Source organism: Budorcas taxicolor, chromosome 7 (assembly GCF_023091745.1).
Source record: "Budorcas taxicolor isolate Tak-1 chromosome 7, Takin1.1, whole genome shotgun sequence".
Lineage (NCBI taxonomy): Eukaryota > Metazoa > Chordata > Mammalia > Artiodactyla > Bovidae > Budorcas > Budorcas taxicolor.
In genome coordinates this window covers 17,192,142-17,219,789 of record NC_068916.1, presented here as the reverse complement: position 1 = coordinate 17,219,789, position 27,648 = coordinate 17,192,142, and the positions used below count along the sequence as shown (strand labels likewise).

The window sequence follows — 27,648 nt, the reverse complement described above, 5'->3', positions numbered from 1 at the left end:
AGGGTCACATGGCCAGACACCGCACACAAAGTCACCCAGTCGCAGACAAGTGATCACCCCCCACATGCAGCCTGGGGGAGACCCCCTGCTGACCTCCTGTTGCCCCCACCCCTAGAGGATCAGGCTCAGGAATCCTCTACCTGTCCCCAGGCCTCCTCTTTTCCCTGCTCCAGAGCAGCCAATCTGTTCATGCCCCCCACAGGCTGTCCCCCTATTGCAGATGCTGGCCTCCCCCTGGTAGACACCTCATACCTGTACCCTCCTCCAGGTTCCTCCCAACTCACACCCCACCCCACCCATCACCAGTGCTGGGTCCTCTACCCTCTCCACTACACCCCTTTGAGCTGGAGGCACCGGAGGCCGGTGAGGTTGTTGGGGAGAGGGGCCCAGCTTCAGAGGAACGAGATGAGGACTGTACCAGGCCAGGCAGTGCTAGGAGGAGAGAGACAGGACTGGGGGGAGGTCAAGCGGCTCCAGCCTCATTTGCAGTGAGAATGCTGCCACCTGGACATGGCGAGGTGGTTCAGGCAGGCAGGGGCTTAGGGGACCCACACACAGGGAGAGCTTGAATCCCAGAGCTAGTCAGGGATGGAGGAGATGGGGGTGGGGTGGGAGAGGGGGACAGAAGTGGGGGAGGAGGGAACTTTGGGGGAACGAGGGCTAGGAACCAAGGGAGGATGAAAGCCAAAAGGAGGTTGACCAGGGCTGGGGAGAAGGTGTCCTCAGTGACCCCTGAACTGCAGCCCCAGCTCCGCTCTCCTCACTGCCCCTTCCCACCCTGTCCAGGCTCCCAGAAGAGGCGCTGAGGCCCAGAGGGACCCGCACACAAGGGTTCGACACCGCGCCACCAACTGAAGCCCCCATAAGGTAAACAAGAGGGGGAAAAAGAAACCCCTGGGGTAAACATCAGCCTGTCTGAAAAGAGCAACACAAAGGCTGAGAGTGAGCTCCCCATCACTGGGTTGGGGGGTGCTCCAATCAGAAGAGGGGGAGAGGTCAGCTTCTAAGTCAGCATCTATCTGGCTTCATCCCTCAGGAGCTGAACTGCCCTGTTTGGGGATCAACTCTCAGACTTGGCCAGGCTGCAAAGAAAACAAGACAGTGTGTGATTAAGGGGGAAATTGCACAGAGGAGGAGGGCGGAGACAGGAGAGGGTGGAGGGCTTGGCACGGGCGGTGGCCCCGAGCGGTGTCTGTGGCAGGCTGGCCCAGGGTAGATGCTGGAGAAACAGACCTGCCCCGCAGGCCTGGAGCTTCGAGGAAGAATCGGAAATGAGAGGAAGCGGGACTAAGGGCCAGGCTAGGGTAGGGTGGAGGAGAGGTCACGGGAACAGAGACCAGGATGCAGGGTGGGGTGAGTGGTGCTGTGTGGCAGAGACTCCCAAGGCAGGACCCCTCACCCAAGGTGGGAGGGGCACCAGGCACTGGCCTTGGGTCATCTCTGGGTTGAAAATGCACGCTGACCAACCTTCACGTGTCCCAGGCCAGTCCCCCTCTCCCCTTGTGGTCCTCCTGCGCTGGCCCTCGGGGTCGTGGGTCCGCACCGAGCTCCTCCCTGCCCCTGGGACCTTTGCCCCTGCTGCTCCTCCACCTGGTACACTCTCTTCTGTCTCTTCATCCTCCCACTTCCACTTCCAAGCCTCTCGGTTATTTCTCATAAAGAACATGCCCTGATCTGAATCATATGTCTCTTCATTTACTGGTCTGTCATCTTGCTCCTGGGAGACTGAGTCCCATGGGTTGAGGGGGGAGTGGGGCAGGGACTGTATTCATATTATCCATGGACTGTACCCCACCCGGCTCCGCTGTCCATGAGATTCCCCAGGCAAGAATACTGGAGTGGGCTGCCATGCCCTTCTCCAGGGGATCTTCCCACCCCAGGATTGAACCTGTGTCTCCTGCATTGAAGGCAGATTCGTTATCGCCTGAGCCACCAGGGAAGCCTATATTATACAGTCACCACCTGATGAATGAATCCTAAGGGTTATCATGGAGCTGAATGTGCTTGGCCAGTAGCCAGCACATAGTAGGTGCTCGTGGAGTCAAGATCCTCGGCTGTCCTAAGAGGATAAGGGGGATGCTGGGGGCGTGGGGGGGAAAGGGAGGGAGTTTACTGAGCTAGAGATGCGTTCAGTCTTCAAACCTGGAGTGGGGAGAGGGTTGGCTACAGGTGCCCTTGTCCACCTGGCAAGGGACCTTGGCACTGCTCCAGCCGGCAGTAGGGCCCGCCGCCCCCGACCCAGCTCCCCACCCTTTCGCCTCCCAGGAGCCGGTGATGCTGCCCAGGCTGTGAACAGGGAAGGCAGCGCTGCGTGGGCTGCCGGCAGCCGGGGCTGGGGAGAGACATGTGGACACGTGGCCTCTATGGCTCCCGCCTGCCAGATCCTCCACTGGGCCCTCGCCCTGGGGCTGGGCCTCGCATTCGAGGTCACACACGCCTTCCGGTCTCAAGGTAGGCCCAACCCAGGGTGGGGGGTGGCAGTAGGAACTGAACGGGGATCGTGGCGGGTGGGGAGGCCCTGGGGTCGGTGAGGCCAGAGTCTTGCGGCCAGTGACCCAGATTCAGGGGCCACTGAAGCCAGCCTCACTCACCCTGCAGCCAAGCAGGCAGGACACAGGGCTCCTTCCCGGGGCCCACCCCAGGCCTCTGACCCTTACCCATAGATGAGTTCCTGTCCAGTCTAGACAGCTATGAAATCGCCTTCCCCACCCGAGTGGACCACAACGGGGCGCTGCTGGCCTTCTCGCCCCCGGCCCCCCGGAGGCAGCGTCGGGGCACGGGACCTCAAGCAGAGTCCCGTCTCTTCTACAAGGTGGCCGCACCCAGCACCCACTTCCTGCTAAACCTGACCCACAGCCCTCGCCTCCTGGCGGGGCACGTGTCCGTGGAGTACTGGACTCGAGAAGGCCTGGCCTGGCAGAGGGCCGCCCGGCCCCACTGCCTCTATGCAGGCCACCTGCAGGGCCAGGCCAGCAGCTCCCACGTGGCCATCAGCACCTGCGGGGGCCTGGTGAGTGGAGGGTTCTGGGAGATAGGGCGGAATGCCTGCACGCTTGGGAGTTAAGAAAACACTTATATAGGTCACAGAAGGAATCACAGTGACAGGGGTTTTTTTTTAATTCCAATTTTTTTCCCCCTCTCTTTCTTCCTTTCTCTCTTTATTCAGCTGCGCCAGGTCTTAGTTGCAGCACACGGGATCTTCAGTCTTCATTATGCATGCTGGGTCTCTAGTGGCAGCATGCAAACTCTTAGTTGTTCCACGTGGGATCTAGTTTCCTGATCAGGGATCAAACCCGGGTCCCCTGCCTTGGAAATGCAGAGTTTTAGCTACTGGACCGCCAGGAAGTCCCCCTCAGTGAGAGTTGTTGGAACATTTTGAGCTAACCAAGAGGATTAGCTATTTTAAGATGCAGCTAAAGCAGTACTTAGAAGAAAATGTGTAGCCTTAGGTCAGGCTGAAAATTAATGAGCTGAACACCCATCTGAAGAAACTGAAAAGGCAGTAGCAATGTAAACCAAGTAAAATAGAAGGAATGAAATCATAATGACAGAGATAGGGTCCCAGGGGTCCTGGAAACCAGAACCTGACCGAACCTTCTGTCCCATTTTCCCAACCCCCAGCACGGCCTGATTGTGGCAGATGAAGAAGAATACTTAATCGAGCCCCTGCAAGGGGGGCCCAAGGGGCACCGGGGACCGGAAGAGAGTGGCCCCCACGTGGTATATAAGCGTTCCTCTCTGCGTCACCCTCACCTGGACACAGCCTGTGGAGTGAGAGGTACAGCTGCCTGTCTGGGGCTGGGCAGAGGTCCTGCACAATACTGTGCCTCAAGATAGAGGTGCATGCCGGCATCCCTCCACCTGGAAGGTCAGCTGCATGCAGGGAGCAATGCAGATGGTCAGCAGGGCAGTAGGCAGTGGGACAGCCCATCTGTCACTTCCAGAGTCGAATGGCCCAACAGTGAGTGAGAAAGGCAGCCAGATAGCCAGCCAGGTGTGGTAAAACCATCCATCTGTGGGATTATCATCTGATCAGACAGTTAAGCAGCGGGATAGTCATAGCAGATACTGGAGCAGTTGCACATTGGAAAATGTCAGGAGAACTTAACCACCGTTTGGAAGATCAGATTTACAACCAGATGTGCAGGGGGACAGTTATAACATCAGATATTTAGGGGATGGGAAAGAAAGTAAAGTATTAGTTGCTCAGCCGTGTCCAGCTCATTGCAACCCCACGGACTATAGGCTGCCAAGCTGCTCAGTCCGTGGAATTCTCCAGGCAAGAATACTGGAGTGGGTAGCCTTTCCCATCTCCAGGGGAATCTTCCTGGCCCAGGGATCGAACCCAGGTCTTCTACATTGCAGGCAGATTCTTTACCATCTGTGTTACCAGGGAAGCCCCAAGAATACTGGAGTATGTAGCCATTCCCTTCTCCAGGGGATCTTCCGGAACCAGAGACTGAACCCAAGTCTCCCACATTGTGGGCAGATTCTTTACTGTCTTGAACCACTGGGGGAGCCAGCTGGACAACAAGGATTCACCAGGATAGTCATAGAGCTAAAAAAAATCATCTCTGTCCAGTGAAAATGCAGAACAACTGGAGTGTTTTTAGTTGCATATATGAGTCTCAAAGTAGCATATCGTGGCAGACACACAACCACAGTGGGTTGTACTAACAGAAAAGTGGTGTCACAGTTGGATGTGAGACAGCTGGTCAGAAAAGACTGTCAGGCAGGGGAATTATTCTACAGCCAGACAGTTGGGCTGCAGGGTGAGTAAAAAGTTGCCCAGTCAGAAGGCCAGGGAGCTGTACCAGCACACAGTTCTGGCAGTAGAACCTCTATTTGGGCAGTAGAATTGTCGGGAAGCTGCATGGTCATGTTGACTGTCGTGGGATGCTGGGGTGGCTGTTCGACCAATGAGTTTGGCAGTGGGGCAGCCTCACCATTGTAGAACCAAGAGCAAAAGAATGAGGTGTTTGGCAGCCAGATGAACCGTCAGACAGGGCCTTGGACAGCTAGAACAAGCAGCAGAATGACCAGAAATTGCCCATCCAGATGAGAAACCGTGGAAGGGGCGGCCGTGGTGGCTGCGCACCCTGAAACCGCCACCTGCCCGGCCCCTCGGGAATGAAACAGAGCGTGGCCAACCAGGCCTGAAGCGCTCCGTCAGCCGAGAGCGCTACGTGGAGACCTTGGTGGTGGCTGACAAGATGATGGTGGCCTACCACGGGCGCCGGGACGTGGAACAGTACGTGCTGGCCATCATGAACATTGTAAGTGCCTCCCCCTCCCTGGACATGGACCCCCAAAAATGTGGAGCCCACCTCCAGAGTCAGGAAACGGGCTGTCACCATCCCCCCATCACTGATCAAATGCCAGTGAAACAGAATGGGAAGGGGACAGGGTGAGTCAGAAAGAAAGCCTGTTAATGACAAGTAGCCTAGCACGGTGGTTGGGAGCATGAACTCAGGAGCTAGCCAACCTGGCCTTAAATCTCAGCTTTGCCAATCTTGGACTGTGTGCCCTTGGGCAAGCTACTTTGCCCCTCTGCCTTGGTTTACCCACCTGTAAAATGGGTTTAATAATAGTACCAACTTCGTAAGGCTTCGTGGATGCAGTGAATTGCTAAAGTGCTCACAGATGCACCTAACTCATAGTACTTACCCTATAATTGTTTGTTGTATAAAATTAAACAGGCAGCTTGCAGGTACTTGTTGAGGTTAGCAGTACACTTATGGGCGTGCATTTCTCTGCATGCAAGGCTCACCCGAGCGCCTTCCTGTAAATTCATACAAGGTGAGCTGGCTGACTCACACTCAGAGTCGGCGCCCATCTTGGATCTTGATCAAGACTCTGGACCTTTCTGAGCCTCAGTTCCTGCCTCTGTAAAATGGGATTATAATAGTACCTGTCACAAAACTGTGGTGGGAGGGAAGACAGCTCGACAACTTGGCACGTAGTCAGGGTTTGATGAGTGATGCTGTTGTTCCACTGAAGCAAAAAAGGAAGAGAGAAAGAGTTTAGCACAGACAGATGACCTATTATGTAGACATAATATCATGCCTAACCCCACTGTTTTCTGCCCAGGCTCTGCCTCCCTTCCTTGGGCTTCCAAGTTTCCTCAAATCTGCCAGGGTTTCTGGGGAGTTTCCACACGGGATGGTGATGGCTCAGGGCTTCCGGTCATTGCACAGAGTGGCCTCCATCATCCACCTCCCCTCTGACCACTCCCTCCTTCTCTCTGACCACTGTCTCCAGAGCTTCCAGCCTCCGCACATCTACTTTCCAGTGGTGATGCTCAAATTGGTGCCTGCAGACAGTATGGAATGAGGCCAGATCTGCACATCTTTCAGGCCGCCTCTGGGCAGAGGCAGCTGTTGGGTGGGCATCGAGGATGGAGGACAAGCAGACAGGCTGAGCTGGGGGCTCGAGTCAGAAAGGCAAACGCTAGCAGGCAGGCTTAGCCAGACTGGGGTTCCACTTTGAGCATCCACCAGCTGTGCGTCCTGACCTCTCTGAGCATTGGGTGGCTTACCTGTAAAATGGGAATGCTAATACCTGCTCCTGTGAAGACCTGGGCGGCAGGCATAGCCTGAGCCCCAGCACACAGTAGGCACTCGATCGATACAAGCTGTTGTCCTCGTTTCTCTTTTTGTCTCCTATTCTGGGCCCCTCTTAAGACTCGGTCTCTCTTGTTTCTTGGAGGTCAGGTTGCCAAACTTTTCCAGGACTCGAGTCTGGGAAACATCGTTAATATCCTGGTCACACGCCTCATCCTGCTCACGGAGGACCAGGTGCGGGGGAGGGGGAGGTTCCGCCACCTTCCACCACCACAGAACTCAGCACTGACTGCGTTGCCCCCTGGGTGGCTGGTATCCGCGTACCTCACTCTGTCCATCCTCAGCCCACCCTGGAGATTACCCACCACGCCGGGAAGTCCCTGGACAGCTTTTGTAAGTGGCAGAAGTCCATCGTGAACCGCAGCGGCCATGGCAATGCCATTCCGGAGAATGGCGTGGCCAACCATGACACGGCAGTGCTCATCACGCGGTGAGGGGCGAGGAAGGCTCCGGGGGGCCTTCTGTGGGGGAGGGGGCCGGGGGAGGAGCGAATGGTCCAGGGGACTGCCCAGGTCCAAGCAGAGCTCACTTCTGCTGCGAGATGAGAGAGACCGGGACTGTCCCATCGCCCTGTCAGGGAGCCAGGGGAGGGGAGGGGCTGCTGCGAGCCTGAGAATGTGGGGAGGCAGGTGGGGGGTCTATTTGGGCACCGACGCAGCCTTCGCTCTGTCCTTTGTTCAGTTGGCCACTCATGCACCCCAGCATCTCCAAGGCTGGCTGGGAGAAGAGCATGAGGTTTCGGTTCAGGGGCAGGACTCAACTGTGAGAAGGGCCGGGTGTGGGGGAGGGCGGCCCTTAGGGAGGCAGCCCAGCCTCCTGACTCCCTCGTCTCCTCCCACAGCTATGACATCTGCATCTACAAGAACAAACCGTGCGGCACCCTAGGTACCCGGGTCCCCTGGGTTTCAGGCGCCTCTGAAGGCAGTGGGCTGGGTGACACTGGCCCAGTGGGGTGGGGACCTGGCAGAGGGGACAGAGCCGACAGACACAGCCCTGAGCCCCCAGCCCCACCCCACGCCCATGCCCATTCCCCAGGCCTGGCCCCTGTGGGCGGCATGTGCGAGCGAGAGAGAAGCTGTAGCGTTAACGAAGATATCGGCCTGGCCACGGCCTTCACCATTGCCCACGAGATCGGACACACGTGAGGCTGGCTCACGGGAGGCGGCGGGCAGGAAGAGCGGGCAGTGTCGCCCGACACCTGGCGGAGCTGCTCGCTGCCCCTGTCCCCAGGTTTGGCATGAACCACGACGGCGTGGGCAACAGCTGCGGGGCCCGTGGCCAGGACCCAGCGAAGCTCATGGCGGCTCACATCACCATGAAGACCAACCCCTTCGTGTGGTCTTCCTGTAGCCGTGACTACATCACCAGCTTTCTGGAGTGAGGATCTGCCTGCCCGCCTGCCCATCCCGCCCAGGGTCACACACTCATGTTGGGGGGAGAGGGGCTGCCTCTGAGGAGGGTGATATGCTCAGGGATGCTCCCCAGGGGCCCCTGTGCGCTTGGCCTGCAGCCCTCCAGTGTGACAGCTGCGCTCTTCTCTCCACAGCTCGGGTCTGGGGCTCTGCCTGAACAACCGGCCCCCCAGACAGGACTTCGTGTACCCAACTGTGGCCCCTGGCCAGGCCTATGACGCAGATGAGCAGTGCCGCTTCCAGCATGGAGTCAAATCGCGTCAGTGTAAATACGGGGTAGAGAGAGCCTTCCTGCTTTCCTTCCTGGGAGGGGAGGGGAGGGGACCTGCCACCACCAGGGTCAGGGGTGGGATGGGGACAGGGGGTGGGGATGGGAGAGCTGGGAAGGGATGTGAGCCTCAGTGGCGGGTTCGGGGACAGAGATGGATGGGAGGGTTATACAAATATCACACGCAATCTCAGTGCTCAAAGACAAGAATGGGATCCCCTTGTTTCTCCAGACCCCTGTTTTGGAGGCTGAGCTAGGGAGAACCTGGGGGGTACCCCTTCTGTTGCAGCAGGACCAAATTCCCAAGTTCCCTAACGGGGCCATTTTTAACCAAACATCCAGACTTGGTGGAAATAGTTTCCCAGGGGATGAACCATCTTCCCCACTTGGCAAAAAAATGGGACAGAGGCTTCCAGGGATGCCCTGTCTTCATTCCCTGCATCCCCCGCTGACTGGTTCACAAGATCTCTTGGCCCCAGTCCTTAGCTGGACAAGCTCTGAGCCTCCTGATCACGCCCCACTCTTTCTTGAGGCTTAGGCTCAGCTCCCGAAGCCCCCTCCACCCAAAGAGAAGCAAGCTGGGGGTGCCCTCCCAGCTCCTCCCAAGAAACTGGTGCCCCACTGGCTTCCCTGTTCAGCCACCATGGACCCCCGGCTCATCTAGGGCCTGCCCCTCCCCTGCCCACCTTCCCCAATTCCCTGAACATGCTCCCCAACTCGTTACAGCCTCACCCCAAATAGCCCAGCCACAGCCCTTCACATCTTTAAGACTCAAAAAGATCAGTTTGAATGTCCAAGCTGAGACCATGTCAACTCAAAACAGGGAGCAGGGAGGTGTTAAAAGGCCTAACTTTATTCTAGTGCAAGACAGGGAAAGAAACCCTCAATCCATTAAATCTTTTTAAAGATTTAGTTTACTTATTTAGTTATTGTTGGCCGTGCCAGATATTTGTTGCTGTGTGCAAGCTTTCTCTAGTTGCAGGAAGCGGGGGCTACTCTTCACTGCAGTGTGTGAGCTTTTGGTTCCAGTGGCTTCTCTCATTGCCGAGCACAGGCTCTAGGCGCCTGGGCTTCAGTAGCTGTGGTTCCCAGGCTCTAGAATGGTGGCTCAGTAGTTGTTGCACACAGGCTTAGCTGCCACACGGGATCTTTCCGGACCAGAGATCAAACCCATGTCTCCTGCACTGGCAGGCAGATTCTCAACCACTGTACCACCAGGGAAGCCCCTTGATCCATTTATATTTAACCCACTCTTGCCACCCAAGTCTACCCAACTTGGCTGCCTCTAGTGAATTACTAAAGAATTCAGAAGCCACTTGAGCCTCTGCTATGTCCCAGGTGTCCTAACTGTGACATCGGTGGCAGACACTTACTGAATGCCCACTACAGATCCAGCATGCCATACCTATCATCTCAGTTAAACTCCTGACAATCCTAACAGCCACACATTGCAGGGGGAGGGACTGAGGAATAGGAGGAATGCCTTACCCAAAGTCACAGTTAGAGAACATGGCGGAGCTGGTATTTGAGTCAAGCTTTTTTTCTGAATCCAAATTTTATAGTGAGGTAGGGAGGTGGAGGAAGTGCCAAATTATCAAGCATGGACCATTGCTGGTTGTATGTTGAACAGACTTTTCCTTTTATTTTTCCAAGGAACATCTTCTGGGCCCTCCTGGCAAAGGGATAAGTAACTGACTACCTGTAACTCAGTTAATACGTGTAAAGAGCTGGGCCTGAGGCATGGTCCGGAGGTAGTTGTGGCCTTTATTACTCTGTAACAAGGTGTTTGTGCAAGCCCTTTCATATTGAGTCTGTCGTCCCATGCCTCTGCCATATGTAGGCAAGGCCCATCTTACAGGCAAGGCCCAGAGGAGGGGAATGTGTTGCAAATCGGTGGGGGAGTTAAAGTCTCCCAGAGTTAAATGAGACCCAGGACTCATTTCTTACCATGGCACCTCCTTGTAAAAAGAGGATGAACAGAGCTGGAATAGGCAGTTCTCTTAAGAGGTGTCAGAAGTGGGATCTGTCATATCCTAACAAATGGCCAGGAGAATATAACCCAAGTGAAGCCAGAAAACCAGGCTGAGGTGTTTTTGGTTTGCTTTTTTTAGTAATTTTATTTAGTTATTTATTTTTTGGCTGTGCTGGGTCTTCATTGCTGTGCGGGCTTTTCTGTAGTTGCAGCGAGCAGGAGCTATTCTTTGTTGCAGTGCCCAGGATTCTCAGTGAGGGAGCTTCTCTCGTTGTAGAGCACAGGCTCTAGGGTGAATGGGCTTCAGTGATTGCTGCACACGGGCTCAGAAGTTGCGGCTCCCGGGAACAATAGTTGGGGCGCACTGGCTTAGTTGTCCCGAGGCATGTTGGATCTTCCCAGACTAGGGATCGAACCCATGACTTCTGCATTGGCAGGCAGATTCTTTACCACTGAGCCACCAGAGAAGCCCCAGGCTGAGTCTTTAGATGAGAAGTATCCTCTGAGGGAGCAAGTTTGAGGACCACCTTGTAAGCTTCTCATAGGTGTGCAGTTGTCTCTCAGAGGCTGACACAGGAAACGTCCCTTCCTACAGCCATTGATGGGTCCAATCCCAAATCTTCGAAGCTTGGGAGGATCAGGTTCAAAGAGAAGATTACATGTGACTGTAAAATGAGGCAAGAAGGATTTCCACGTCTCAGAGGCAAGACTCTGGGAAATGAACAGGATGTAGGCTAGAAGGTCAGATTTCGCCACACCTGAACCCAGTAAGGCTTGTCCAGGGATATTAATTAACCTGGACCTAAAGGGTCAGAATGGCTCCCTGGGACTGATCCAGCTTCCTGCCATGGACAGGACCTGCTGCCAGAGTCTTCGTGTTGTGTGTTTAGTCGCTCAGTCGTGTCCAACTCTTTGTGACCCTTTGGACTGTAGCCCACCAGGCTCCTCTGTCCATGGGATTTTTCAGGCAAGAGTACCAGAGTGGGTTGCCGGGGTCTGGGCCAGCCCAAGTAAGACTCAGGAAGAAGATGGGCTGATTTTTCACTGGGAGAACTAGAGCAGCTTTCCACACAGACCCAGCCTGGCCTTATCCCCTCTCAACCTTTCATAGATTAAAACTTTGCGGAGCTTCCCCAGTTTAGGTTGGGGAAACAATAAGAACCACCTGCTGGGGGAATAAAAAGTTAGAGGCAGGGCCCTTGACCTGAGCCATCATCAAGCCTGGATTTTTCAGAACCACAGCTCTTGAGGTGGGCTGCTTTGCCCACTCTAAAAAGAAATCCAGCATCCTTCCGCCTTATTCCTCAGCTGGTCCCAAATTTCCTTCTAGAAACTTGGGAAGTGCCAGGAGTTGAACTATCAAGAAGATCCCCTGGGGAAAGAAATGGCAACCCACTCCAGTATTCTTGTCCAGAAATCCCATGGATAGAAGGGCCTGCGTGCTAAGTCACTTCAGTTGTGTCCAACTATTTGTGAACCCGTGGACTGCAGCCTGCCAGGCTCCTCTGCCCGTGGGCTTCTCCAGGCAAGAATACTGGAGTGGATTGCCATGCCCTCCTCCAGGGTATCTTCCCAACCCAGGGATCGAACCTGTGTCTCTCACATCTAACCTGCGTTGGCAGGCAGGGTTTTTACCGCTGGTGCCATCTGGGAAGCCCAATCCATGGGCTTGGGCTACCATCCATGGGGTCGCAAGGGTGGGACAGGACTTAGCTTCTAAAGAAGGTGCTGAACTACAGAGGGATTAGATCGTAGACCCAGCGATCGATTAAAGTTCTGGGATAGAATCCAGATTGCCTCCTTAGTAGCTATGTGACCTCTAGCAAGTGACCCTACCTCTCTGATCCTTGGTTTTCCCACAGTAAAATGGGGAATATAGTGCCTAAGGGAGTTTGAGGGTCTCCTAGTTGTTTGATAGGACTTCCCTTGTAGCTCAGCTGGTAAATAATCTGCCTGCAATGAGGGAGACCTGGGTTTGATCCCTGGGTTGAGAAGATCCTCTGGAGAAGGGAAAGGCTACCCACTCCAATATTCTGGCCTGGAGAATTCCATGGACTGTATGTATAGTCCATAGGGTCGTGAAGAGTTGGACCCGACTGAGTGACTTTCACTTTCACTAGGTGTTTGATAAGTGCTGCTTATAGCCCGAGAAGAGGTCCCTTCCTATACCCTGCCAGTGGTTGCAAAAAGAAACCCAGGAAAGGAAGGCTGGAGCCCCACTGAGTGGGTCTCCTGGGTTCTCCCAAGGAAGGTGGGAGGGAGGGTCCGAGCCTGAGCGGGCACCTTGGCCCGCAGGAGGTCTGCAGCGAGTTGTGGTGTCTGAGCAAGAGCAACCGGTGCATCACCAACAGCATCCCGGCCGCCGAGGGCACGTTGTGCCAAACACACACCATCGACAAGGGGGTGAGCCTCCACCGGCCTGGGCCACCGCCGGGGCCCTCCATCGGCTTTGGCCACGCCCACTGCCTGCAGGTCCCGCCCCCTGGCCGAGGCCACACCCCTCCCAGGCTACGCCCTGCATGCTTGGCTCAATACTAGCTCCGCCCACTGCTGTGCTTAGGCCACGCCCCAACATTACCCTGTACTATCCCGGTCTACGGACCCCACCTCCATCCTTCCCCTTTCGCCTCACCCCCGGAAGGCTTAGAGCTCCGGCTGTGGGGCTGGGGAGGGGGTGGGAATGATCGCCAAGGCCTCGAGACTGCAGAATCCGACTCACCCTCTCACCATCCCACCCGCAGTGGTGCTACAAGCGGGTCTGCGTCCCCTTCGGGTCGCGGCCGGAGGGCGTGGACGGCGCCTGGGGCCCGTGGACCCCGTGGGGTGACTGCAGCCGGACGTGCGGCGGCGGCGTGTCCTCCTCCAGCCGACACTGCGACAGCCCCAGGTCAGCCCTCAGGCCCTTCTACCAGGAGAGGCTGGCGGCCCCTGCCCCTATTCCCCCTGCCCCATTTCTCTCCTGTCCGCCCCGCTTCCAGGCCGACCATCGGGGGCAAGTACTGCCTGGGCGAGAGACGGAGGCACCGCTCCTGCAACACCGAGGCGAGTTCCCCCAGGACCTCAAGCCGGGTCCCTCTGACACGAGGAAAGAAAGGCATAAGTCAGTTTCCAATGAGTTCTGACCGAGTGGCCACCCTCTCTTTTGGAACCTGCAGCGGCCACCCACGCCTTTCCGGGCCCTCCCCGCACCCGTCCTGGGTCCCAGCTCCTTCCAGCTCACACATTTGCAGTAGATGCATCTCCCACTTGGAAATAACTGCTTGGCCCTGACAACCCTCTCCAGCCACAACGGGCCCCTTCCTTTACTGCCCAATTCTGCTCCCCACCAAAGCCCCACCCCTGCCCCACAGTTGACCCTGTGCTCCTTGCCAATTCAGTGGCCAAGTTTTCATTGCATTTCTTTCTGACCAGGGACCACTATCTCTTGTCCAAAACTCCCAGCCACAAGTCTCACACACTCATGAAGAGTGTGCTTGACTCCCTTCTAGGCCCGCTCTCTCAAGACCCCATGGTCTGAAACCAGAAACCCAGGTGTCATTCTTAGCTTGCCCACAAACTCGAATGAGTCACCTACTCCCATTGCTGAGGCACCTGTCCCTTGGGCCTCCTCCCTGGCTTCCCTGCCTCCAGTCTCAGAGCATGAGTTCTCCAGTCCTGGGGCCTCTGCCCTAACTACATCCCCCCACATTCTGTACCTGGCCTCCTGACTTCTTCCTTCTGGTGCCCCCCAGGACTGTCCCCCAGGCTCCCAGGACTTCAGGGAAATGCAGTGCTCTGAATTTGACAGCGTACCCTTTCGTGGAAAATTCTACACATGGAAGACGTACCGGGGAGGTGAGCGGGGGACTGAGAAGGTCATGAGGTGGAGGGGGCAGCTGCAGGTGGAGGCAGGATCGTGGGTTTTGTTTTGAGCAGCCCCTCTCCCAAGGAACCAGAGTGCCCATGAGTGCCTGAACTAAACAGTGGGGACCCCCACTTCCTCTGTGCAGCCTGCCTATCCTCGTTGGGTCTGGGGTCTGGCCTTTGGTCTAATGGGGCTGTGCCCCCCAGGGGGCGTGAAGGCCTGCTCTCTCACATGCCTAGCAGAAGGCTTCAACTTCTACACGGAGAGGGCAGCAGCTGTGGTGGACGGGACTCCCTGCCGCCCGGACACAGTGGACATTTGTGTCAGCGGCGAGTGCAAGGTGGAGGGGACTCCCAGACAGAGGGCAGGGGAGGTGGGTGGCTGGAGGTGGGAGGCGGCTCCCTGACGCCCCCTCCCCCACCACCGCCCTCCCCAGCACGTAGGTTGTGACCGTGTCCTGGGCTCCGACCTACGAGAGGACAAGTGCCGAGTGTGCGGGGGTGACGGGAGTGCCTGCGAGACCATCGAGGGGGTCTTCAGCCCAGCCTTACTTGGGACTGGTGAGAGAGCCCAGCTTCCCTCCCACACTCCCCTATTTGGCAGCTGGGGGCACAGCTCACCCCAAAAGATTCAGGAGTAGTGCCCCAGGTCACAGTCAGGAACTGGCTTGGGCTCTGGTGCCTAAACCTTTGCACTGAAAGCATCCCAGGGGTGAGTACCTAAATCTCTCCCATGCCCCATGGGAGGGTCTCATGCCATCCTGAGGAGCCAAGAGCATGACTCTCCAGGGGGCCTGAGGGGCTGTCTGTGCTAGACCACAAAGCTTACTAGGGGCAAGGGTAGCTGCAGGGTGTGGTGAACTCGAGGGCTTCCCAGCCTTGGGCTGAAGGAAGGAGACCCCAGGGAGTGTTTCGGGGGCAGTGAGAGTGGGAAAGTGTTAAGGGCCCAAATGGGCACTGAAGGCCAAGTGTGGCTTCCAGGGGACAATGTGGGGGTCCAGGCAGGAAAACTAGTATGCATGGGGGATGTAAGTGGGCAAGGATAGAGGGTCCACAGGGGCCCAAGATAATCCAGGTCATAAGTGATGGAGCCCACTGCAACCTGACTCTGACTGCTAAAACCATCAAGTCACCGTATGTGGCTCAGGAACCCCATGGTACCCTCTTCCCTCCGCCCAAAGCTCAGTCCGGCTGCTTGTCTTAGGGTGGGGGTGGGTTGGACCATTTTAGTGGCTTGAGAGGTAAGAAAGTTGGAGTTCAAATCCCAGCTGAACCACTTTCTAGCTATAAAACCTGGGCAAGCTGTTTCATCTCTTGAGCCTCAGTTTTGTCATCTGTAAAGTGGGTATGATGACGTGTCTACTTCACAGAGCCAGAGACACATTGGGCCTCTGTGTCAGCACTTAGCACAGTAATGGTTAACTGCTGTCATCAGGGAGCAGGAGTGGGGGGTGGGCTGGGCAGGCAGGTACAGGGACAGACCAAGCCGGTAACACCTGAACTCCCCTGTCCAGGGTATGAGGAAGTCGTCTGGATCCCCAAAGGCTCCGTCCACATTTTCATCCAGGACTTGAACCTTTCCCTCAGTCACCTGGGTGAGCCAGAGGTGGGGGAATGAGGACTGGGGGTTAGCGGGGGTATCAGTGTGGCTGGAGTTCTGACCTCTCTGCTATTCCCCCAGCCCTGAAGGGAGACCAGGAGTCCCTGCTGCTGGAGGGGCTGCCTGGGACCCCCCAGCCCCACCGCCTGCCCCTGGCCGGAACCACCTTTCAGCTCCGACAAGGGCCGGATCAGACCCAGAGCCTAGAAGCCCTGGGACCCATTAATGCATCTCTCATCGTCATGGTAACGGCAGGGCTGGGAGCATGGCGCAGGAGGACGTTAGCATCCTTTTGGGACAAACTTGGCTTCTATTTGATTCTCCCCTGCCCCCCATCCCCCACCGCTGCGACCCCAGGTACTGACCCAAACTGAACTGCCTGCCCTCCGCTACCGCTTCAATGCACCCATTGCCCGTGATGCACTGCCTCCCTATTCCTGGCACTACGCACCCTGGACCAAGTGCTCAGCCCAGTGTGCAGGCGGTGAGACCCAGGAGTGGGATGGGACGGGGCAGGTGCTGGTCACCAGGCTGACCTTCTGGGCCAGGCAGGGCTGAGCGGGCCTGTCACCCGCCCTCAGGCAGCCAGGTGCAGGCTGTAGAGTGCCGAAATCAGCTGGACAGCTCCGCCGTGGCCCCCCACCACTGCAGCGCCCACAGCAAGCTGCCCAAGAGGCAGCGTGCCTGCAACACGGAGCCCTGCCCACCTGAGTGAGTGCCGGCGGGGCTGCAGGGCCGGGGCGACAAGCTCCTGGGATCAGAGGAGTCAAGGCTCCCTAAGGTGCAGACAGCGGTGTCCCAGAGTCAGACTCAGAGCAGTGGTGCTCCCTGATGTGCTCCCTGCCCCCAGTGCGGGCCCAGAGTAAAGATGTTCTGAGTTTGGTGTGTGGGGTGGCGGGCGCAGCAGGCATTCGGGTGCCAGTTTCCATAGGATGCCAGTTGTCAGCCAGGAGGACCTGCCAGGGCCCGGTGGTCAGGGTGCTGCCCGGCCTACTGTCTCAGACCGCCCCTCCCCACACAGCTGGGTGGTAGGGAACTGGTCGCGCTGCAGCCGCAGTTGTGATGCAGGCGTGCGTAGCCGCTCCGTCGTGTGCCAGCGCCGCGTGTCGGCGGCCGAGGAGAAGGCGCTGGACGACAGCGCTTGCCCACAGCCGCGCCCCCCAGTACTGGAAGCCTGCCACGGCCCTGCCTGCCCTCCGGAGTGGGCCGCCCTCGACTGGTCGGAGGTCAGCCGCCGCTTCCCGCCCGCAGCCCACCCTCTACTCCCTAGGCAGACACGGAAGGGCCGGGGTGGCCCCACGTCGGGCGCCACCCCTCCAGGCGCCTCCCCACTCCCACTGGCCCTGGTGGGCCCCCCGTGATTGGTCCAAAGTTGGCTATACCGTCCTCCGTTCCCACGGAATCAGCATCCTTGTTCAAGTGGGAAGCAGGGCGCCCACTGAGCATGAAACGCCCCCTCCCAACTGCAGTGCACCCCCAGCTGCGGGCCGGGCCTCCGCCACCGCGTGGTCCTCTGTAAGAGCGCAGATCACCGCGCCACGCTGCCCCCCGAGCATTGCCAGCCCGCGGCCAAGCCACCAGCCACCATGCGCTGCAACCTGCGCCGCTGCCCTCCGGCCCGCTGGGTGGCGGGCGAGTGGGGCGAGGTAGGCGCGTGCACCCTGCCGAGCGGGGACCCAGGGCAGGGGCGGCAGGGCGGGCAGCGGTGCCCGGCTTACGCTCATCGGCGACTCCCCACAGTGCTCTGCGCAGTGCGGCTTCGGGCAGCAGCAGCGCCCCGTGCGCTGTTCCAGCCACACCGGGCAGCCCTCGCGCGAGTGCGCCGAGGCCCTGCGACCACCCGCCACACAGCAGTGCGAGGCCAAGTGTGACAGCGCGCCCCCGGGGGACGGCTTGGAAGGTTTGTGGGGCTGAGGGGCCTAGGGGCACTGGGAGGGCCCTGTCCAGAGGATGCCATAGACAGGAGAGCTGAGGGTCCTGACCCTTGTCCCTAGGGTGCCTCCAAACACTGACATCCCTTTCTCTGTCACCTCCAGACCATCATTCATCATCTCCTGCCTGCCAGCATGTATTGGCTACCACTGTGTGCCGGGCGTTGTAGGAACCTGATTTTTCTGGGGGCCCAAACTCAGGTCATTCCTTCAACCACCCCCTTGAGTCTAACCCTCCCTGTTCATCTCCACCTGTGACATTTGCAGTTGTTCACTCACTGAGTTGTGTCTGACTCTTTGCGACCCCATGGAAAAATCGCCCTCCACTCTTCCCCAGTGTGAGCTGCTCTTGTGGTTCAGACTAGCAGAGAATCCGCCTGCAATGCAGCAGACCCAGGTTCGATCCCTGGGTGGAGAAGATCCCCCGGAGAAGGCAATGGCAACCTACTCCAGTATTCTTGCCTAGAAAACTCCATGGACAGAGGAGCCTGGCAGGCTACAGTCCACAGGGTCACAAAGAGTTGGATAAGACAGCGACTAACCCTTTCACTTCCCCAGTAGCATACTGAATACCTTCTGATCTGGGGTGGGGGCTCTCTTTTTGCGTTTTCAAATTGTTCATGGGGTTCTCACAGCAAGAATATTGGAGTGGGTTGCCATTTCCTCCTCTAATGGACCGCGTTTTGTCAGAACTCTTCACTATGACCTGTCTTGGGTGGCTCTGCACAGCATAGCTCATAACTTCATGGTTATGCAAACCCCTTCACCATGACAAGGCTGTGATCCATGAAAGGTATCTGCTACATTATCCGCCTGATGTTTTCTTTCAATCAGTTTCTCAGCCTCAGGCACTATTGATGTTTGGGGCCAGAGGGTTCCTTGTCTTGGGGGCTGCCCTGTGCATTGTCAATGGTTCAGCATCCCTGACCCTGCTAGATGCTAATGGTACCCCTCCTCCCATTGGTGAAAACCGAAAAATGCTTCCAGACATCTCCAAATATCCCCTGAGAGGCAAAACCGCCTCCCTTGGAAACCACTGCTCTAAATATACCCATCTCTTTCTACCTAAGTAAATGTATATTTCATAGAGAGCTATAGGTTACTTACTCCAGGCACTGGGACCAAACTGCCTGGATTCATCTTCCATCTCTGTGTCTTGGTTTTCTTATCTGTCAAGAGGCGGAGGAGTGGTGGTATGTGTTAATATATTCACTGGAGGTAATACCACCTTAAGCTGCTGCTGCTGCTAAGTCGCCTCAGTCGTGTCCGACTCTGTGCGACCCCATAGACGGCAGCCCACCAGGCTCCTCCATCCCTGTGATTCTCCAGGCAAGAACACTGGAGTGGGTTGCCATTTCCTTCCCCAATGCATAAAAGTGAAAAATGAAGTCGCTCAGTCATGTCTGACTCTTAGCGACCCCATGGACTGCAGCCTACCAGGCTCCTCGGTCCAAGGGATTTTCCAGGCGAGAGTACTGGAGTGGGTCGCCAGTGCCTTCTCCGTACCACCTTAAGGAGAGAGACTAAATCCACGTGAAGCCCTTTATTCACCCAGGCTCTGTCATACATCAGTGACTGCTAAGTGGGAACCCTGGTCCATTGTCAGGAACAGACTGTCAGCTACCCTTGAACACAGAATACACATATATACCCTGAGAGGAAGGACCACACTGGAGTTCAAGGTCCCCAGTGTGTGACAAAGGGAAACGAACAAGGGTTATATACGCCAAACGGGTAATTGGAAAAGGAACACTTTTCTCGTGATTTTAACACGGTGTCCAAGCCCCAGACCTTCACCCTCTTTCAAAATTCTACAAAGAGCCTAGTGACATGGTTACTGTTAGAAGCCCCACTTTGAGAGCTGAGAAGCCAAGGCACAGAGAAGCTAGGAAGCGGTGTGCAGCCATTGGTCGCACTACGGGGGAGGGGGGCGGCGCTGAGACCAGATTCCCCTCCCCTTCCTCTTCTCCCGCCCCTTTCAGAGTGCAAGGATGTGAACAAGGTCGCCTACTGCCCCCTGGTGCTGAAATTTCAGTTCTGCAGCAGAGCCTACTTCCGCCAGATGTGCTGCAAAACCTGCCAGGGCCGCTAGAGGGCGCTCGGCCTTCGGAGCGAGCCCTGGATGTGCGCGGGCTGGGGGTGGGGGGAACCAGGCCTGCAGCTGACCAGCCTGAAGGAGCCCGAGGGGGCAGGAACTGGGAGTGAATGGTGAGATGGAGCTGGAAGTTATTTATTGGGAACTCCTGCAGGGCTCCTGACTAGGGGCGGGGGGGGGGGGGGGTGGGGGAGGCGGTGAGGGAATGGAGAGGGGCTGGCCACGCCCACGGCCCCTCCTCTGCGCACCTCCCAGTTCACAGAGAGACCCCCACCTCCAGGGTGAGCTTGAGTTGGGAACAGTTGCTCTCCCTAGAACTCTTGCCACCCACCTTTAGGGAGCCCCCCCTACACAACACCCGCCTTTGATCGGAATACGTACTGTGAAGAGTGGGGGTGGGGAGGGGGTCAGCCGGTGCCCTGCCCCCCGCAGCACTGCCCTGCCCCTCTACTCTGAGCTGGGGGGGGGGGGGGCGGAATCTATGTCCGCTATGGGGGAGGGGATTAGCACCACCTCCCTGACACCCTGCCCCCACCAGACCAGCTAGCGGGGGGAGGCAGAGCTGGGAAGACCCACCCCATTCTCTGCCTTGCCTGCCCCAGGGGGACCCCGTCATCCAGGCTACCCCCATGATGGTGCTACAGGCCCTGCCCTGGGGCCCACACACCCCCTCACCAGGAAGCCCTCCATCAATAAAGTTCTGTCTTGTGTAGATTTCCGTGCCTGGCTGTGTGTGTGTGTGTGTGTGTGCGCGCGCGCACGCGCACGCGCTGGGGGTGGGGGGGTCCCATTCAGCTATCCCCCCACCCTGGAAGCGGCCACACCCCCTCACAGGTCGGCCCCAACAGCCCAAAGGGGACTTGTACCAACACAGACTAGAGCCCAGTAACTTTAGGTCAAAAATAACAGTTGCTTCTTGTACTTCCTCCGTGGTCCAGTGGTTGAGCATCCGCCTGCCAATGCAGCAGACACAGGTTAGATGCCTGGTCCGGGAAGATTCCACATGCCCATGCCCGTGGGCCAACTAACCCCGTGCACCACAATTCCTGAGCCCGGGCTAGAGTCTGCGTGCTGCAACTACAGAAGCGGACCAGCCCCATACTCTGCAAGAGAAGCTACCGCAATGATAAGCCCACACACAGTAAAGAGTAGCCCCCACTCGCCGCAACTAGAGGAAGCAGGGTGCACCAAGGAAGACCCAACAGAACCTAATCTTTTTTTTTTAATACAGCTTCTCACAGAGACTCCCAAAGCAACGCAATCTGGCACCCGTTACCCCAGCCATCACACTCCCTGTCGCTCTGCTATCTCCAGCAGCCCTGGACCCCTGAAATTTCCTGAGTGCCCACCAATCTTTCCATCTTAGGGCCTTTGCTAGAGCTGCTTTCCTCTGCCAGGTGTACCCTCCCCTTCCTCCTTCACCTGGTTAACTCCAGCTCACTTCGCAGTCTCAGCAAAAACAGTCGCCTCCTCCCAGAAGCTTCCTCACGCCCTCAACAAGGTAGGGGGCGAGGGTGTCGTCCTGACTTCACTTCTAGTGCCCTGGAGACATTGCTGAGGTTTGCAGGCACCAAGCCCCGTCGGTTGAGAAACAGGCTGCTTCCCAGATGTGGCCACTAGAAGGCGCCGCGGCACTCCAGTCTCCGCGCAGGATGCGGTGTGTCGCCTGGAGCGCGGGGATACCCGGGTGTGCAGGCCTTCCTGCCAGGCTCTCCCAGGGTAGGTTTCTGCCTCCGCCACTTCCCCACTGTGTGGCAGACGACAGCCTCTCGAAAATGCCATTTCCTCAAATGTCAGAAGGAAAGCAGCACATGGCCTACTGGTCTCCCAAACATCAAGAGATGGGCCAACATTTGATGGATGTCATGTGCTTCCCTGGTGGCTCAGACGGTCAAGAACCTGACGGCAATGCTGGAGGCCCGGGTTCGATCCCTGCGTTGGGAAGATCCCGTGGAGGCGGGCATGGCAACCCACTCCAGTATTCTTGCCTGGGAAATCCCATGGACAGAGAAGCCTGGCAGGCTACAGTCCATGGGGTCACAAAGAGTCAGACACGACCGAGCAAATAATACTTATGTGCGCGCCAGGCGCCCCCGGCAGGATCCCCAGCCCCACCGCCGCCGTTTTAGGATGAGAAAATGAAGAGAGCTGGGGCGGCGGGGCGGGCGGGGGGAGCATTCATTAATTCTAGACGTAACATCCAAAGTCTGGGACCTTCCAAATGCCCCTGGCTCTCGGGACCCTCCACTTCCCCTGCTCTCTCCCTGGCAGAAACGCACCTGATTTCCAAGGTCTCTCCTGGAAGCAGGACCAGCGGAAGCAGCTTCGGAAGTGAGAGTTTGCCCCGGGATGCCCAGAGCAGATACACATCTCAAGTAGGTCTGGAAGACTCCTGAGCAGCCCAGGACAGAGCAATCAGTCCGCAGCCAGCTGATCCTTGTCCCGCCTGCTGCAGCCGCGTCCCGGGGGAGACGGGGCGGGGGGCCGCGAGGGAGTTGGAGACGCGGTTTCCTGGGGTCTGGCAGCTGCTGCCTTCCATCCTTAACCTCTCCCCTCGGGCTCTGGGCCCCAGACCAGCAGCTCCCTCGGGCCTGTCTGGGCGCTCTCCCCGCCCCCAGGCTCAGCTTCCCTCCCCGGTAGCAGCGGGCCCCTCCCGCCAAAGGAAGTGAGAAGGGGGCTGTTGTAAGAGGAACTAGGGCCGGGAGTCTGCCGGAGGAGCAGGAGCAGGGCCATGCCCGAGCCGCCCCCAGGAGCTTCCTGAGCCTGCACCCCTCCCACGACCCCTCCAGGCACCTCCCCAGGGACCCAGACACCAGCCCCCACCATGGTAAGTCAGGGTGGGCCCTGAAGTGCAGCAGTCGGGGTCACCAGTCAGATGGAAGTGACTAGTGGCCACCACCAGAAGGTGGGACCATGGGAATGGGCACAGCAGACCCTTTGGGATTCTGCAGTACAGCTCAGGTGTTCCAAGCATCCTACACCGGGCACCAAGCTCCCATTGGATGGTGGACAAGATGCCAGAGTGGGGATGGGGCACCAAGGATGGAGCAGTAACTGGAGGACAGAAAGTGATTTTGAAGGCTCACACAGTGCCTGCAGGTGCAGGGACAAACCCCTTTCCTGGGGCGTGGGGAACCCAGTTCCTAGTCGAGTTTGGTGCCTCATCTCCCTGTGTGGCCTTGGGCCAGTCACTTCCCCCTCTGCGGGCCTCAGTTCCCACGCATGTCATATTTGGAAGTCTCTCAGGATGTGGAAGGTGTTTGGGCGATCCTCTCCATTGGAACCTTCAGAGGGTCTTGGGATTCAGCCTCTCTGAGTCCACCACAATTGGGAGAGAAAGCTGGGTCAAAAGGGTGGTGGGTTGCCATGATGGTGGCATGCTGGCATCCCAATGTGGGTGACAGGGTGGTTTGGCGGTAGTCATCATAGAAGCGGGAGTAGGTGAGATGAAACCTGTCTACCCCACCACGGGTCCCTTGTGCTGGAGGGTGGCAGGGAAAAAACACTGCACCCAGAAGCATCACCACCTGGTGAGACTGAGGTCTGATGATGACCGTGGTGATAAGGTTGTAGAGATGGTCATGGTCCTCAGTCTAGATCCAGGAGCATCATGTCACACGCATGAGGAGGAGACTTGGCTGGCTATAAATGTCACACCTCCGTCCCCCGCAGCCCAAGTTCCATGGCTCTGCAAGCCACTTCAGCTTTCATTTTTTGTCAACCTGTCCATGAGGGCGTGTGGCTGGGGACAGTCACAGAGCTAAGAGTGACAACTGCAGGGTTCCTGGCAGTTGCCGCAATGTGGAGGCAGGGATTGCGAGATCACCCTATTTCAGAAAGCCAGTGATAAATGGGGCATCACGGGCCACGGACCCCTCTGGTTAATCTGTAAGCAAACCATCAGCTAGAGCTCTGGGCTTGAGACGGAAGCCCTTCCAAGGCGGAACCAGGCCAGGAAGACTCCTTGATCAAAGAAACACAGGAAATAATTTGCTGTTTGAGAGAAAAGCAACCCCTCCCAAGGAAACCATGTGAAATGCTGAGTCAATGATTTGCTTGGCCAACTGGGTCTGGGAAGGGAGAAACTCACTCAAGAGGATCATGAATTAAAAAAAAAAAAAAAGTGGGATTTATCCATGAGATTAATACCTCTGTCTAGAGGTGCTGACATCTTCCTGGAGGAGTGCTGGATGCCAGAAAGCGTGTTGAAAGATTCAGCGAAATGATGTTCATCAAGTGCGGCACAGAGCACATAACGTGCTCCATACACTCATGGTGGGAGTTAGCCATGGTGATGGATGGATGTGGCTTCACTCTTGGTTCCTGTAGGACTGGGTTGTTGATGTCATTGTTCACGACGGCGGTCGTTGCTGTCCATTGGCCCATGTTGGTGGTGTGGTGGTGGCCGTGATGGCTGCTTTCAGTGCCAGCTAGTGTTGAATATTGATGGCTGGTGGCTGCTTGTTTTCCCCTGGAGGGTCGATCTCTAGAATAATGGCAGTTGGCCAAAGTTTGAAGTTGGGTGGTGATGGTGATGTTCGTTTGCTGTTGGTCATTCACTGATGATTTGGGTGACTGTCTTGGGACTGGTGGTGATGCAATGTTGGTTTGGAAAGGGGTGTGATTGAATGCTGAACTTCCTAGGTGGCTCAGAGGTAAAGAATCTGTCTGCCAACACAGAACACTGCGTTTGATCCCTGGGTCGGGGAGATCCCCTGGAGAAGGAAATAGCAACCCACTCCAGTATTCTTGCCTGGAAAATCCCGTTTACAGAGGAGCCTGGCGGGCTACAGTCGACAGAGTCGCAGAAGAGTCTGTGGCCACTAGTGACGATTTAGTGACTAGACAACGACTGCTTCAGCGGTGGTAGGTTACATGTGGTTGTTGACAGCTACTTTTGTGATTGTGGTTGTCGATGGTGACTGGTTGTTATAGGTTGTTGATGCCAGTGGTAATGAGTGCTGATGGTGGTGAGTGATGGTAAGGAAGTAGGTGGAGGAATCTTTCGTTCTTCTGTTTGATATTAGCTGGCATTAAGGTTATCAGCAGTTTCAGTTCGACTTCAGCTCAGGGGCAGGTAAAGGCAGCAATTGGCTGTCCTCAGCTGATAATGGTGGTGACGTGAGGATAATGGTGGTTGTTTTGAAAGTACAGATATGAAGCTGGGAGACCAGTAATGTGGCCGCTTGATCCAGGGGCAGCAGTCATGGGGATGGACAGAAAAGCCTGGAGGCCAAGAGAGGGTGAAGGAAAAGGATTCTAGAAGGACAAGGATCCCCGGATGTTGGAGAATGGCCTCTGGTTAGGGCCGAAGAAGCCTGAGACACCCCTCCCAAGGGAGGGGGAGACCTGAGAGCCATTGAGGGTGAGAATGTTGTTTGCATGCGGTAGAGATACAGGGTGTGGCCCCAGAGCCCCATAGAGCAGGACCCAGGCTCCAAGGGCACATCAGGGGGCCAGGGTGGGGCTAGGGGCTGAGGGCGGCTCCAGCAGCCACTGCTGCAGCAGCTTCACCTCACCACCGGCTGGCAACCACAGCACGCAGGACCCCGGCAAGGAAGGAAGTGGCTGTTTCATTGTTCTCTCCAGTGTGGGGCTCTGCTCATCACCACCCAGGAGCAGGGAGGCCAGAGCAGTTGGTGCAGATTGCAAAAGCCCACTCCTCCAGACCTTCCTCCTGGCCCTGTGTCCCGAGCCTGTGGGACTGGCCAGCTTAAGGCAGCTGCTGCTGCTGCTGCCACTGGCGATGGGGAGAGAGGCTAGTGTTTCCTCTTGACAAGCTTCGCCTCGTTGAATCTGCACGGCTGCCCACGAGGCCCATAGTCCTCAATATTCCCATTTGCCCAATGAGAAAACAGAGGCAGGGAGGTTCGGCTAGCGGCCGGACAACCCAAGATAGTAGAGGATTTCAACCAGTGATCCCCAAGGTCACACTGTGAACAGCCACCTTGATCAACAACCTCTTCCTCCTCCTTCCAACTGAGAGGCCACCTGGGGGTGTGGGCTGACTCCTATAGTCTAGTTTTTAATTCAAGCAACTAGAATGCTGGTGTGCCACACACACCCAAGGCCTTCTGGCCCATCGCTCCCGCTGCCACCACTTACAACAATCTGAAACATTCATGTTTCAAGGTCTATCTCCTACAGGAAGCCTGCTCTGATTGCCTCAGCCTCCTACAGGAAGCCCTCTCTGATTGCTTCAGTTCTTCTTTGTGCAGTCTGATTGGGATCACAGACTCCCCTAGACAACTCGCTTCTGAGCTACTCAGGAGCAGAGTCTAGGCCTGGTCCCCACAGACCTCCATGCACAGTAAGAGTTCAGAAAGTGTTTTCACTACAGGGCTCCAATGCCCCAGCCCTTGGTTCTCCCTTCTTTGGCACCAGGGAAGCTGCAACCCCATGCCTTTGCTGTAAGTTGATGGGGGGGAAGCCTCTCTGAAGAGCTGAAGTTAGAAACTATGTTCTCCTTCCATCCCAGTCACCTCGCGCCCCTGACTATCTTTCACAAGAACTCCAGCCTGTTGAGTCATATCTGACTTGTGGTCAACTGTGACCACAAGCTCTCTGTTACACCCTCACCCTCAAGGGAGGAACAAACAGCTTCAGCCTGACCCTCACAGACTTGGGGGACACAGAAAGATGGACACCAATGACACAGGATAGGAGGCAGTCTTATCACAAAGATACTTCATTCATTTATTCATTCAACAAGTGTACGTTGACCAGTTCCTCTATATTATCAAACACTGACCACTTTCACTAAATGCTCTTGGGGACACTGGCTGCCATTTCCTGAGGCAACCCAGTGGATCTTTTCTCAGCACTGGCTTGTTTATTTTCCCCAGCAAGCCCACAGAGGAGATTTATTATGGCACCTGTTCTACAGATGGGGCAACTGAGGCTTGGAGAAGTGAAGTGGCCTCCCTGGGGTTCCATAGCCAAGTGTCAAGCCAGGCCTCACACCCAGTTCATCCCTTGCCAAAATTCTTGACTCTCCTCCCTCACACTATACCCGCTTGAGCAAAACCTCTCTCTCCGCCACAAACAACTCATGGGTTTTTTGTGTGATCGTGTAGAACTCAGCTGGATCCTGGAGTCCAGGCTTCCTGGGGCTGGACACAGAAGGAGAGGCTGCTAGAGGCAAAGGCCCATTCCACTCGGTGGGGAAAGAAGGGAGGGACAGGAAGAGGAACCAAGTTCTTGAGGCCAGGAGAGCCAGCCAGACACAGCCGGCCTCCGGGCCTCTGACCTCAGAGAAAGGAAGTGGCCTGGAGTCTCAGCTGAGCCCGAGGGGGTCCCAAGAGCATGGAGATCAGGATGACCCCAAAGAGGAAACCCTGGACAGGACCATGTGTGTCTCCTCCCCATCCTCATCTGACCTATAGCACCAACCCTGGCCATTCCCGACGCAGACTTGGCTTCCCTTTCTGCTGTGTGATCTTAGGGAGACACCTAACCTCTCTCTTTGGGCCATAGTTTTCTCTTTTGCAAAATGGATCTAATCAGAGCAATGACCCAGATGTGTGCCCAGAGGATGCGATGAGATAATTCACGAAAAAAGCTTAGACCAGAGTCTGGCACAAAATAAGTGCCAGTGGGGCGTGAACTTTTGTTACCTATTGTTGTTCCCGGTTACCATAGCTACTACCCACGCCCCACCCTTTGAGGTCTTCAGAGAGAGAATCCACTTCTAGTTCGCCCACCCAACCTCCCCACCCCGACGCAGGGAAAGGGCAGCCCCAGCAGGCCCCTGAATGACACCACTTCATCCCCTGTATTTAAAATTTCATCGGCTCTTCTCACCAACACACCAGCTGGTCTCCTTATTTTAAAAACAGAAAATACACTCCCCTGACCCCTCCTTCTCCACAAAGCCTCTTTCCCTCTTCCCCTTCTTGGCCAGA

General features: G+C 56.6%; 2 protein-coding genes across 2 annotated transcripts in view; both read left to right on the top strand.

The window, feature by feature from the left end:
- The first annotated feature begins 821 nt into the window (after nt 1–821).
- On the top strand, nt 822–19,790 carry ADAMTS10 (ADAM metallopeptidase with thrombospondin type 1 motif 10). The gene is made up of 25 exons (XM_052642892.1): nt 822–867; nt 2,266–2,451; nt 2,664–3,010; nt 3,622–3,778; nt 5,059–5,276; nt 6,714–6,797; nt 6,908–7,053; nt 7,465–7,508; nt 7,659–7,764; nt 7,854–8,000; nt 8,170–8,311; nt 12,571–12,747; nt 13,017–13,162; nt 13,254–13,317; nt 14,007–14,109; nt 14,326–14,459; nt 14,556–14,679; nt 15,633–15,713; nt 15,800–15,963; nt 16,076–16,202; nt 16,300–16,429; nt 16,740–16,944; nt 17,188–17,364; nt 17,459–17,618; nt 19,632–19,790. The coding sequence occupies exons 2-25, from the start codon at nt 2,364–2,366 to the stop codon at nt 19,739–19,741; spliced, it is 3,381 nt and encodes a 1,126-aa protein (XP_052498852.1). The 5' UTR covers nt 822–867; nt 2,266–2,363; the 3' UTR covers nt 19,742–19,790.
- Nucleotides 19,791–22,491: 2,701 nt separating this feature from the next.
- Nucleotides 22,492–27,648, top strand: part of MYO1F (myosin IF) — a 36,739-nt gene continuing 31,582 nt past the window's right edge. Inside the window, exon 1 of the mRNA XM_052642906.1 lies at nt 22,492–22,571. Coding sequence (XP_052498866.1) covers nt 22,569–22,571 — 3 coding nt within the window. The 5' untranslated portion in view covers nt 22,492–22,568. The remainder of the gene's footprint in view (nt 22,572–27,648) is intronic.

Coding starts and splice junctions, on each gene's coding strand:
- ADAMTS10 (XM_052642892.1), top strand. CDS start 2,364: ATGGCTCCCGCCTGCCAGATCCTCCACTGGGCCCTCGCCCTGGGGCTG. Junction 14,110..14,325: donor ATGGAAGACGTACCGGGGAG/GTGAGCGGGGGA, acceptor TGTGCCCCCCAG/GGGGCGTGAAGGCCTGCTCT. Junction 15,964..16,075: donor ATGCATCTCTCATCGTCATG/GTAACGGCAGGG, acceptor CTGCGACCCCAG/GTACTGACCCAAACTGAACT.